The 15,037-nt window shown below is 45.3% G+C and overlaps 2 protein-coding genes across 5 annotated transcripts in view; one reads left to right on the forward strand and one right to left on the reverse strand.

The window, feature by feature from the left end:
- LOC139748618 (uncharacterized) overlaps window positions 1–15,037 on the reverse strand; it is a 155,600-nt gene that overhangs the window by 114,912 nt on the left and 25,651 nt on the right. The window lies entirely within an intron of this gene.
- Window positions 1–15,037, forward strand: part of LOC139748623 (microfibril-associated glycoprotein 4-like) — a 60,461-nt gene that overhangs the window by 10,826 nt on the left and 34,598 nt on the right. For all 4 annotated transcript variants that reach the window (XM_071661816.1, XM_071661815.1, XM_071661818.1 and 1 more), the window contains exons 3-4: window positions 1,842–1,999; window positions 2,342–2,435. In XM_071661816.1, the coding sequence (XP_071517917.1) occupies window positions 1,842–1,999; window positions 2,342–2,435 (252 nt within the window). The remainder of the gene's footprint in view (window positions 1–1,841; window positions 2,000–2,341; window positions 2,436–15,037) is intronic.

Here is a 15,037-nt window from a genome sequence, read left to right on the forward strand (position 1 = left end):
CAAGGGAAAGTACCGCTCAACGTCTTAACGATCGCTACCGAAACCTCCTTCCTCCAACACCGCTGCCGTGAACAGCGGCTCACTGTCTCTCCGCCAGTACCGCTGTCCTTGCCTCTGCTCCAACTTGATCATATCAGTTCACTCCACTCTGCTCCGAAGTCTCGCGCGCTGGTGACGCGTACTGCTCCGGGACTTCGAGCGCTGGCGACGCGTACTGCTCCGGCAGTGTCAGAGGAGACAGCATGGTATAGTGACGTGCAGCGGCTTGTATGGTGACCATACCTCAAAAAAAAAAAGGTTAAAATGGTGAACAGATGATGACTTAATGAACAACAATGATAATGAGATGCGGCAAAAACAGTGTTGTTAGGTTTAATGTCATGAACAGTGTTTCCCTCGAGCCCAGACATGTGTTTTCCTTGAGGCCATCACAAATATCGCTGAACAAAAATCAGTCTAAATACATCCCCGACGTATATATGGTGGTATTAAATGGAATATGAATATCGATGAATATCGCGTGTCACTGACAAGTATTATTGTTTTTTTTCAGAAACATGGACAAATACGGGGGATAAACGTCAATACTTGAATACTTTACTGGAGGAAAAGAGGAAGTCATGTGGGTAAAAAGAGGATTGTGAAAGTAAACGAGCTTGGAGAAAAACGTTTGTGAGAAAAACGTTTGTGTATAGATACCAGGAGAGATAAGAGCGCAGAGACTGGCAGAAGCGGAGAGTAAGTAAATGAAGTTAAGGAAAAAATGGGTGAGGAATGGAAGGTATCTAGCGAAGCAGCGTGAACACGCGCGAGTGAAGTGTGTGGCATGCGGGAGGTGGGTCTGTCAGAAAGGGCTGAGAGCGGTTGGAAGACGAAGTCCTTCGTGAAGGAGGAAAGACAGCATATGGGCGAACTGTTCACGACAATACCGAGAAGATTAATAAAGAATTACATTAAATACGAAAGGAGAATTCCCCTTAATGCTCAAAGTAATCGTAGGGAATTCATAAACAGATGACGGATATAGAACACACAAGATACAAGAGGACATGTAGGAAACTATGATAAATGTAAGGGCCTCCCGTGCGAGTATATCAGTATATTCTGTTTTCTGGGGGAAAACAAGTACAGAGAAGGGTTACAAAACTAATTCCAACCCTTACGAAAACTGTGGAGATGAAAGTCTTTCTCACTTAGGAAGCCAAGACAGCGTTTATACAACTTTTCCCAAATTCTGAATAAATACCACGATATACATCTTGAAAACCATATACAAATTGAAGGCAACAAAATAACCATTATATATGGAATTGAATTAATCATAAAGATTCTGAGTTCAATAATAACCTTAACACACAAGGTGGGAGGAGCTGTTCAGTGTAGGACAATGTGGGAGGAGCTGTTCAGTGTAGGACGACGTGGGATGAACTGTTCAGTGTAGGACGACGTGGGATGAACTGTTCAGTGTAGGACGACGTGGGATGAACTGTTCAGTGTAGGACGACGTGGGATGAACTGTTCAGTGTAGGACGACGTGGGATGAACTGTTCAGTGTAGGACGACGTGGACGTGGGATGAACTGTTCAGTGTAGGACAACGTGGGATGAACTGTTCAGTGTAGGACAACGTGGGATGAACTGTTCAGTGTAGGACAACGTGGGATGAACTGTTCAGTGTAGGACGACGTGGGATGAACTGTTCAGTGTAGGACAACGTGGGATGAATTGTCCAGTGTAGGACAACGTGGGAGGAGGTGTTCAGTGTAGGACAACGTGGGAGGAGGTGTTCAGTGTAGGAACCATGTTTGCGTCAGACGTAAGAGAGTTGGTCATCTTCTGCAGGATCCTTCCACGTGGCCACCAGCTGCCAGGACGTGCAGGCCACGCAGGGCGCCACCACCACCGGCATCTACCTCATCCACCCGCCCAACCTCGTCCAGGGACCATGGAAGGTCTTCTGCGACCTGGAGAGCGAGGGAGGCGGCTGGACGGTCTTCCAGGTCGGTACCACACACACACACACACACACACACACACACTACTACTACTACTACTACATTTCCTTCATAATTAGATTGAATCTTTGGTGACGATATTCAAATATTCTCTCACACTTGAGGTGAAAGTGGATCTTGAAATGAGCAATATTTGCTCAGGCGGTCATCATGCCACCAAGCACCTCAGACCTCCACCAGTAGTATACTGTTATACTGATACTACGCAGTGTGGCGTGTCTCACCGTATCATACCCTCTCTCTCGTACCACCACTGGGTCTACCACTGCGGGAACCTGCCACTTGGTCTTCCCTCCCACTGGACGCCGTCCGACGCGCCTGGCACAGGTGAGGGACGACGTTGAGCCGCACGAGAACTTCATGCGTGCCTGGGAGGACTACAAGGTCGGCTTCGGCGACTTCGACCGCGAGTTCTGGTTAGGTAAGTCGTGCTGTGTCGTACTGACCCCCCGCGCACGGCTGGGGTTCGAGGGGGGGCGCTCAACTGAGCCACGAGTTTCACCCAGTGGTAAGTCACACGGCTCCATCATACATAGTGTCTGGTGACTTAAGTCACACGACTCCGTCATACATAGTGTCAGGTGACTTGTGTAGTGAGCCATGTGGTTTTCTAAAGCTACTGGCGTGTGCGAGTGAAGGGAAAGAGCGTGACAAACGATCACAAAACACCATCTTTAAAACCCAGGCACGACACGTTCAGTATACGTTCCGTCTGGGAGAGACTTAAAGTCGTGTGTCACACTGAGCAATTCACGCTATACCTGGCAGGCAATCTGAGGTAATGACTGATCTAAACAACACCTCAGGGCTAATTGTCTTCAAAAGTTACTTACTTTTCCCAGCCTCGTCTCACAACGGGAGGTTAACAACCCTTCGTTAACATTACGTCTCCCATGTATGGTTAGGGAAAACTTGCAAAGTTGCAGTTCATGATCTAATAATACTAAGTTGTGGCATTAATATTAAGCTGATATATGACCATTTTTTTTTCAGCATTATTTATAACATGTAATGTAATGTGTCTGTCTGTATGTGTGGACAATAAGACAGAGGACTTGTTCCACCACACACACACACATACACACACACACACACACACACACACACACACACACCCGTCCATGACTGTCTGACTTAACAAGAACACTGGAATGGTCTCCTACCCCATCACCACTAGCGTCTCCTCCTGCCCCATCACCACCATAGTCTCCTGCCCCCCATCACCACCATAGTCTCCTGCTCCATCACCACCACAGTCTCCTGTCCCATCACCACCACAGTCTCCTGCCCCATCACCGCCATAGTCTCCTGCCCCCATCACCACCATAGTCTCCTGCCCCATCACCACCACAGTCTCCTGCCCCATCACCACCACAGTCTCCTGCCCCATCACCACCATAGTCTCCTGCCCCATCACCACCATAGTCTCCTGCTCTATCACTACCACAGTCTTTTGCCCCATCACCACCATAGTCTCCTGACCCATCACCAACATAGTCCTTCCCTAACGCATCATCGCCATAATCTCGACCCATCACCACCATAATCTCCAACCCCATCACCATCATAGTCTCCTGTCCCATCACCGCCATAGTCTCCTACCCTATCACCACCGTAGTCTCTTGCCCCATCACCACCACAATCTCCTGCCCCATCACCGCCATAGTCTCATACCCCATCACCACCATAGTCTCTTGACCCATCACCACCATAGTCTCACACCCACCACCACCATTGTCTCCTACCCCATCACCACCATAGTCTTCAACCCCATCAACCACAGTCTCAACCCATCACCACCATAGTTTCCTGACCCACCACCACCACAGTTTCCTGCCCCATCACCATCGAGTTTCCTACCCCATCACCACCATAGTCTCCTGCCCTATCACCGCCATAGTCTCCTACCCCATCACCACCATAGTATCCTACCCCATCACCACCAAGGTCTCCTATCCCATCACCACCACAGTCTCCAGCCCATCACCACCATTATCTTCTATGCCATCACTACCATAGTCTCCTCACCCATCACCACCATAGTCTACCCCATCACTATCATAGTCTCTTGACCCATCACCACCATAATCTCTACCACATCACAACCATAGTTTCAACCCATCACCACCATAATCTCCTACTGCACCATCATCACCATAGCCTCCTGACTCATCACCAACATAGTCTCCTGCGGTCCCATCACGACCATAGCTTCCTATCCCATCATCACCATAGCCACCTGCCCCATCACGGCCATAGTCTCCTAATGCACCATCACCACTACAGTATCCTGCTGTCCATCACTACTATAGTCTCCTACCCCGTCACTACCATAGTCCCCTGCCCCATCACGACCATAGTCTCCTGCTCCATCGCCACCATAGTCTACTGCCCCATCACCACTATAGTCTCCTATCCCATCACTACTAGAGGCTCCCATCCCATCACAGTCCCACTCCATCACCATCATAGTCTCCTGCCCCATCACCACCATAGTCTCCTGCCCCATCACCACCATAGTCTCCTGCCCCATCACCACTACAGTCTCCTACCCCATCACCACCATAGTCTCCTGTCCCATCACCGATATAGTCTCCCCGTGACCCATCACCACCACGGTCTATCTTACATGCATCTCCATCAGTGTTACAGGAATACAGTGTGATAATCGTATAATACAAAAACTTGGCCAGTGAAATATTAAGATATAATATCCAGGCCGTCACGTACTGCAAGAAGCCATGTTTAGATATCTAAATCACGGTTATTCACGAAGACGAATAAAATTCATTTAGAAAATCGACGTAGCACAGAATCTCTTACAGGCGTGAGTGTACAATACATCTGTATCTAGGATCCCTTATCTCAGGGTGAATGATATATACAAAGGCAAGAGTACCTAGTGTGGGGTGTCCTACATGGTTGTGGGGTGGAGGGCTGACTGTGGGGTGGTGGGCTGGTGTGTGGGGTGGAGGGCTGTGTGCAAGGTGGTGGGCTGGTGTGTGGGGGTGGTGGGCTGGTTGTGGGGACGTAGGGCTGGTTGAGGGCTGGGGTTATAAAGTATGAAACTGATCCTCGTCCCAAGCCAACCTCACAAGTGCCAAGCTGTAAAGTGGTAGCTCAAACACACACACACACACACATACACACATACACACACATACACACACACACACACACACACACACACACACACACATACAAACACACACACACACACACACACACACACACAATCTCAGGGGGAGTCAGAGGGAACGTAGATGTCAAGCGAGGGAGGGAGGGAAGAATATGTGAGGAGAATGACACTCACCATAGGTCGAGGGTCATGTGTATGGAAGCACCCGAGACTGTCACGACGTAGAGACATGCTACTGATAACAGAGGAGAGAGAGAGAGAGAGAGAGAGAGAGAGAGAGAGAGAGAGAGAGAGAGAGAGAGAGCTATGCTGTGACTAGTGAATGGACACGGTGAACAATGACAGACACAACCATCACTTAATGGCAGAGACCAATGAATGACAGTGACTACTATATGACACAGTGACTACTATATGACACAGTGACTACTGTATGACACAGTGACTACTGTATGACACAATGAGTACCGAATGACAGTGACTACTATATGACACAGTGACTACTATATGACACAGCGGGTACCGAATGACAGTGACTACTGTATGACACAGTGACTACTGTATGACAGTGACTACTATATGACACAGTGACTACTATATGACACAGTGACTACTATATGACACAGTGACTACTGTATGACACAGTGACTACTGTATGACACAATGAGTACCGAATGACAGTGACTACTATATGACACAGTGACTACTGTATGACACAGCGGGTACCGAATGACAGTGACTACTGTATGACACAGTGACTACCGAATGACAGTGACTACTATATGACACAGTGACTACTATATGACACAGTGACTACTGTATGACACAGTGACTACTGTATGACACAATGAGTACCGAATGACAGTGACTACTATATGACACAGTGACTACTATATGACACAGTGACTACTGTATGACACAGTGACTACTGTATGACACAATGAGTACCGAATGACAGTGACTACTATATGACACAGTGACTACTATATGACACAGTGACTACTATATGACACAGTGACTACTGTATGACACAGTGACTACTGTATGACACAATGAGTACCGAATGACAGTGACTAATATATGACACAGTGACTACTGTATGACACAGCGGGTACCGAATGACAGTGACTACTGTATGACACAGTGACTACCGAATGAGTGACTACTGTATGACACAGTGACTACTGTATGACACAGTGAGTACCGAATGACAGTGACTACTATATGACACAGTGACGACTGTATGACACAGTGACTACTGTATGACACAATGAGTACCGAATGACAGTGACTAATATATGACACAGTACTACTGTATGACACAGTGACTACTGTATGACACAGTGACTACTGTATGACACAGTGACTACTGTATGACACAATGAATACCGAATGACAGTGACTACTATATGACGCAGTGACTACTGTATGACAGTGACTACTGTATGACACAATGAGTACCGAATGACAGTGACTACTGTATGACACAGTGACTACTATATGGCACAGTGACTACTGTATGACACAGTGAGTACCGAATGACAGTGACTGCTATATGACACAGTGACTACCGAATAACAGTGACTACCATATGACACAGTGAAAACCGAATGACAGTGACTACCAAATGATATTAATCACCAAATGACAATGATCACAGCCTGAGACAATGACCACTGAATGACGATGAATAATGACACAATGACCACTAAAAGACAATATCCAGAGAATGGCTAAATGACCAAATTAATTACATTACTAATGATGAACGATACAACGACCATCACTGTAAGACACTATGACCACTGGCTGACACTACTGGCTGACACAATGGCCACTGGCTGACACAATGACCAACGGCTGACACCATGACCACTGGCTGACATAATGACCACTGAATGTCAAAATGTTCACTGGCTGATGTAATAACCACTGACAAACACCATGACCACTGGCTGACACCGTGACCACCGGCTGACATAATGACACTGGCTGACACAATAACTACTGCCTCACACAATGACCACTGGCTGACATAATGACCACTGGCTGACACAATAACTACTGCCAAACACAATGACCACTGGCTGACACCATGAGCACTGGCTGACAATAACTACTGCCTAATACAATGACCACTGGCTGACACCATGACCACTGGCTGACACAATGACCACTGGCTGACACAATGACTACAGCCTAACACAATGACCACTGGCTGACACCATGACCACTGGCTGACACAATGACCACTGGCTGACACCATGACCACTGCCTAACATAATGACCACTGCCTAACACAATGACTGCTGCCTGACAGCATGACCACTGGCTGACACCATGACCACTGGCTGACACCATGACCACTGGATGACACCATGACCACTGCCTAACACAATGACTGCTGCCTGACACCATGACCACTGGTTAACACCATGACCACTAGCTGACACAATGACTACTGCCTAACACAATGACCACTGGCTGACACAATGACCACTGGCTGACACACTGACTACTGCCTAACACACTGACCTCTGGCTGACGTAATGACTACTGACTGACATAGTGCCCACTGCATGTCACAATGTCCACTGGGTGATGATAAAACCACTTGGTGACGCTATGACCACTTGATAAATCAATGACCACTGGCTAACACAATGACCATTATGAGATCAATGAACACTGGCTGACACATTGACTGCTGGCTGACAATATGAGCAGTGATTCATGCAATGACCATCAGCTAACACAGTGAACACTGGCTGACACATTGACTGCTGGCTGACAATATGAGCAGTGATTCATGCAATGACCATCAGCTAACACAATGAACACTGGCTGACACATTGACTGCTGGCTGACAATATGACCAATGATTCATGCAATGACCATCCGATAACACAATGAACACTGGCTGACACAATGACTGACAGCTGACAATGTGACCAATAATTCATGCAATGACCATCAGCTAACATAATGAACACTGGCTGACACATTGACTGCTGGCTGACAATGTGACCAATGATTCATGCAATGACCATCAGCTAACACAATGAACCTGGCTGACACATTGACTGCTGGCTGACAATATGACCAATGATTCATGCAATGACCATCAGCTAACACAATGAACACTGGCTGACACATTGACTGCTGGCTGACAATATGACCAATGATTCATGCAATGACCATCAGATAACACAATGAACACTGGCTGACACAATGACTGACAGCTGACAATGTGACAAATGATTCATGCAATGACCATCAGCTAATATAATGAACACTGGTTGACACAATGACTGACAGCTGACAATGTGACCAATGACTGATAGTGTGACAACTGAATGACACAGTGACCACTGGCTGACACTATGATCAATGAATGACACAGTGACCATTGGCTGATAGTGTGACAACTAAATGACACAGTGACCACTGGCTGACACTATGATCAATGAATGACACAGTGACCATTGGCTGATACTGTGACAACTGAATGACAGTGACCACTGGCTGACACTATGATCAATGAATGACACAGTGACCATTGGCTGATAGTGTGACAACTGAATGACACAGTGACCACTGGCTGACACTATGATCACTGAATGAAACAGTGACCACCGACTGACACTATGATCAATGAATGACAGTGACCACTGGCTGACACTATGATCAATGAATGACACAGTGACCATTGGCTGATACTGTGACAACTGAATGACACAGTGACCACTGGCTGACACTATGATCACTGAATGATATAATGAACACTAGCTGACACTATGACCAATGAATGATATAATGACCACTGGCTGACACTATGATCACTGAATGACACAGTGACCAACGGCTGACACTATGATCACTGAATGACATTATAAACAGTGACTGACACTATGACCACTGAATGACACAGTAACCGCTGGCTAACACTAAGACCAACGGTTGAAGATATGACCACTGTATGACACAATGATCACTGACCGACACTAATGCCACTAAATGACACTATGACTATTGGCTGACTCTATGACCACTAAATGACACTATGATCATCGGCTGACTCTATGACCACTGAATGACACAGTGACCACTGGCTGACTATGACCACTAAATGACACTATGACCACCGGCTGACTCTATGATCAATGAATGACACAGTGACCACTGGCCGACACCATGATCAACGAATGACATGATGAGCCCTGGCTGACACAATGACCACTGGCTGACACAATGACCACTGGCTGACACAATGATCACTGACTTACATAATGACCCCTGGCTGACCCAATGACCACTGATGGACACAATGATCACTGATTTACATAATGACCCCTGGCTGACACAATGACCACTGGCTGACATAAAGACCCTTGACTGACACAATGACCACTGGCTGACATAATGACCCCTGGCTGACACAATGACCACTGGCTGACATAAAGACCCTTGACTGACACAATGACCACTGGCTGACATAAGGACCCTTGGCTGACACAATGACCACTGGCTGACATAAAGACCACTGAATGACGCAATGACCACAATCTGAAACTAGCAATTCCACGACAGAACGGCCATTGGCTAACACAATGACTAATGAATGACTCAACGACCACTGGCTGACACAGCAACCACCGAATGACTCAACGACCACTGGCTGACACAGCAACCACCGAATGACTCAACGACCACTGGCTGACACAGCAACCACCGAATGACTCAACGACCACTGGCTGACACAGCAACCACCAAATGACTCAACGACCACTGGCTGACACAGCAACCACCAAATGACTCAATGACCACTGGCCAACAGTGGCAAAGGAATGACACAGTGACAACTGAATGACGCAGTGACCAGTGACTGACATCATGATCAGTGAATGACCCAGGAACCACTAGGAGGACACCATGGCCATCAGCTGACATAATGACCACTGGCTGACACAATGATCACAGTCTGACAATGACTACAGACAATCGATGATCACAGACTGACAGGACATAATAATCACAGCCTGACGGATACAGTGACCGCAGACTGACACAAAGACCACAGACTGAAAGACAGACTGAAAATCAAATGCTGATAAAATGACCATAGACGAACAGACACAATAACTACAGACTAACAGACAAGTGTTCCAATACTGAAACAGTATTATGTTTATCATCAGATAAACATAATAATGACCACAGACTTACAGACACAATGTCCACAGACTAACAGAAGCAATTGGCATCCTCTAACAGACACAATGATTACCGATGAACAGACACAACGTCCACAGACTGACAGACACAGTGACCAGAGACTAACAGACACAAAGACGACAGACTTGACAGACACAGTGACCACAGACTGACAGACGCACTGTCCACAAACTAGTAGACACAATGATCACCGATTAACAGACACAACGTCCACAGACTGACAGACACAGTGACCACAGACTTGACACACATAATGATCACAGACTGACAGACACAGAGACCACAGACTGACAGACACAATGACCACAAACTGACACACTTAATGATCACAGACTGACAGACACAGAGACCACAAACTGACATACTTAATGATCTCAGACTGACAGACACAGACCACAAACTGACATACTTAATGATCTCAGACTGACAGACACAGTGACCACAGACTGACAGACACAATGACTTCAGATTAAGCGACAGTTATACAAGACTGACAGACGCTGATCACAAACTGACTGAGACAACGACCACAGAATGACTGACACAATGATCTCCGGCTGACAGACACAATGACCACAGACTGACAGACACAATGACCACAGACTGCAACACTGACTACAGCCTAACTGACACAGTTACATCAGATTGACAGACACAATGATTACCAGACTAACTGACACAATGATCACAGAATGACTGACACAATGATCTCAGACTGTCAGACAATGATCACAGATTAACACAATGATTACAGACTAACTGACACAATGATCACAGACTGACAGACAATGATCACAGACTAACACAATGATTACAGACTAACTGACACAATGATCACAGACTGACAGACAATGATCACAGACTAACACAATGATTACAGACTAACTGACACAATGATCACAGACTAACACAATGATTACAGACTAACTGACACAATGATCACAGACTGACAGACAATGATCACAGACTAACACAATAATTACAGACTAACTGACACAATGATCACAGACTGACAGACAATGATCACAGACTAACACAATGATTACAGACTAACTGACACAATGATCACAGACTGACAGACAATGATCACAGACTAACACAATGATTACAGACTAACTGACACAATGATCACAGACTGACAGACAATGATCACAGACTAACACAATGATTACACTAACACAATGATTACAGACTAACTGACACAATGATCACAGACTGACAGACAATGATCACAGACTAACACAATGATTACAGACTAACTGACACAATGATCACAGACTAACACAATGATCACATAATGACTGACACAATGATCTCAGACTGACAGACAATGATCACAGACTAACACAATGATTACAGACTAACTGACACAATGATCACAGAATGACTGACACAATGATCTTAGACTGACAGAAACCATGATCACACAGTGACAGACACACAATGACCACAGACTGACAAAAAGTGATCACAGACAGAGAAAATTACCACAAGATGACAGAGAAAATGACTTTACACTAACAGACATATTGACCCTAAACTGATAGACAATATGATCACTGACTGATCGACACCATCACCACAGACTAACATAATATGATCACAGTCTGTCAGGCATGTGACCACAGACTGACACACGCAGTGACAAAATGACCACACACGCACAGACGCAATGACCAAAAACTAACTGACACAGTGACTAAACCACTAAATCATGAGATTAACAGAAAAAAATAATTAAACACTGACGGACAAAATGATCAGACAGAAAAAAATTATCACAAACGCAACGACCAGAAGTAATGATCACAGACTAGCAGACTTCATGATCACAGACTAGCAGACTTCATGATCACAGACAGAAGCAATGATCACAGACTAGCAGACTTCATGATCACAGACAGAAGCAATGATCACAGACTAGCAGACTTCATGATCACAGACAGAAGCAATGATCACAGACTAGCAGACTTCATGATCACAGACAGAAGCAATGATCACAGACTAGCAGACTTCATGATCACAGACAGAAGCAATGATCACAGACTAGCAGACTTCATGATCACAGACAGAGGCAATGATCACACACTAGCAGACTTCATGATCACAGACAGAAGCAATGATCACAGACTAGCAGACTTCATGATCACAGACAGAAGTAATGATCACAGACTAGCAGACTTCATGATCACAGACAGAAGTAATGATCACAGACTAGCAGACTTCATGATCACAGACAGAAGTAATGATCACAGACTAGCAGACTTCATGATCACAGACAGAAGCAATGATCACAGACTAGCAGACTTCATGATCACAGACAGAAGCAATGATCACAGACTAGCAGACTTCATGATCACAGACAGAAGCAATGATCACAGACTAGCAGACTTCATGATCACAGACAGAAGCAATGATCACAGACTAGCAGACTTCATGATCACAGACAGAAGCAATGATCACAGACTAGCAGACTTCATGATCACAGACAGAAGCAATGATCACAGACTAGCAGACTTCATGATCACAGACAGAAGCAATGATCACAGACTAGCAGACTTCATGATCACAGACAGAAGCAATGATCACAGACTAGCAGACTTCATGATCACAGACAGAAGCAATGATCACAGACTAGCAGACTTCATGATCACAGACAGAAGCAATGATCACAGACTAGCAGACTTCATGATCACAGACAGAAGCAATGATCACAGACTAGCAGACTTCATGATCACAGACAGAAGCAATGATCACAGACTAGCAGACTTCATGATCACAGACAGAAGCAATGATCACAGACTAGCAGACTTCATGATCACAGACAGAAGCAATGATCACAGACTAGCAGACTTCATGATCACAGACAGAAGCAATGATCACAGACTAGCAGACTTCATGATCACAGACAGAAGCAATGATCACAGACTAGCAGACTTCATGATCACAGACAGAAGCAATGATCACAGACTAGCAGACTTCATGATCACAGACAGAAGCAATGATCACAGACTAGCAGACTTCATGATCACAGACAGAAGCAATGATCACAGACTAGCAGACTTCATGATCACAGACAGAAGCAATGATCACAGACTAGCAGACTTCATGATCACAGACAGAAGCAATGATCACAGACTAGCAGACTTCATGATCACAGACAGAAGCAATGATCACAGACTAGCAGACTTCATGATCACAGACAGAAGCAATGATCACAGACTAGCAGACTTCATGATCACAGACAGAAGTAATGATCACAGACTAGCAGACTTCATGATCACAGACAGAAGTAATGATCACAGACTAGCAGACTTCATGATCACAGACAGAAGCAATGATCACAGACTAGCAGACTTCATGATCACAGACAGAAGCAATGATCACAGACTAGCAGACTTCATGTCACAGACAGAAGCAATGATCACAGACTAGCAGACTTCATGATCACAGACAGAAGTAATGATCACAGACTAGCAGACTTCATGATCACAGACAGAAGTAATGATCACAGACTAGCAGACTTCATGATCACAGACAGAAGCAATGATCACAGACTAGCAGACTTCATGATCACAGACAGAAGCAATGATCACAGACTAGCAGACTTCATGATCACAGACAGAAGCAATGATCACAGACTAGCAGACTTCATGATCACAGACAGAAGCAATGATCACAGACTAGCAGACTTCATGATCACGGACAGAAGCAATGATCACAGACTAGCAGACTTCATAATCACAGACAGAAGCAATGATCAGAGACTAGCAGACTTCATGATCACAGACAGAAGCAATGATCACAGACTAGCAGACTTCATGATCACAGACAGAAGCAATGATCACAGACTAGCAGACTTCATGATCACAGACAGAAGCAATGATCACAGACTAGCAGACTTCATGATCACAGACAGAAGCAATGATCACAGACTAGCAGACTTCATGATCACAGACTAACAGACATCATGATCACAAACAGAGGCAATGATCACAGACAGAAGCAATGATCACAGACTAGCAGACTTCATGATCGCAGACAGAAGCAATGATCAGAGACTAGCAGACTTCATAATCGCAGACAGAAGCAATGATCACAGACTAGCAGACTTCATGATCACAGACAGAAGCAATGATCACACACTAGCAGACTTCATGATCACAGACAGAAGCAATGATCAGAGACAAGCAGACTTCATGATCACAGACTAGCGGACTTTATGATCACAGACTAGCAGAGTTCATGATCGGAGACAGAAGCAATGATCACGGATCAGCAGACTTCATGATCACAGACAGAAGCAATGATCAGAGACTAGCAGACTTCATGATCACAGACAGAAGCAATGATCACAGACTAGCAGACTTAATGATCACAGACAGAAGCAATGATCACAGACTAGCAGACTTCATGATCACAGACTAGTAGACTTCATGATCGCAGACAGAAGCAATGATCACAGACCAGCAGACTTCATGATCACAGACAGAAGCAATGATCACAGACTAGCAGACTTCATGATCACAGACAGAAGCAATGGTCACAGACTAGCAGACTTCATGATGACAGACTAACAGACATCATAATCACAAACAGAGGCAATGATCACAGACAGAAGCAATGACCACAGACTAGCAGACTTCATA

The sequence above is a fragment of the Panulirus ornatus genome, chromosome 5 (genome assembly GCF_036320965.1).
Source record: "Panulirus ornatus isolate Po-2019 chromosome 5, ASM3632096v1, whole genome shotgun sequence".
Classification (NCBI taxonomy): domain Eukaryota; kingdom Metazoa; phylum Arthropoda; class Malacostraca; order Decapoda; family Palinuridae; genus Panulirus; species Panulirus ornatus.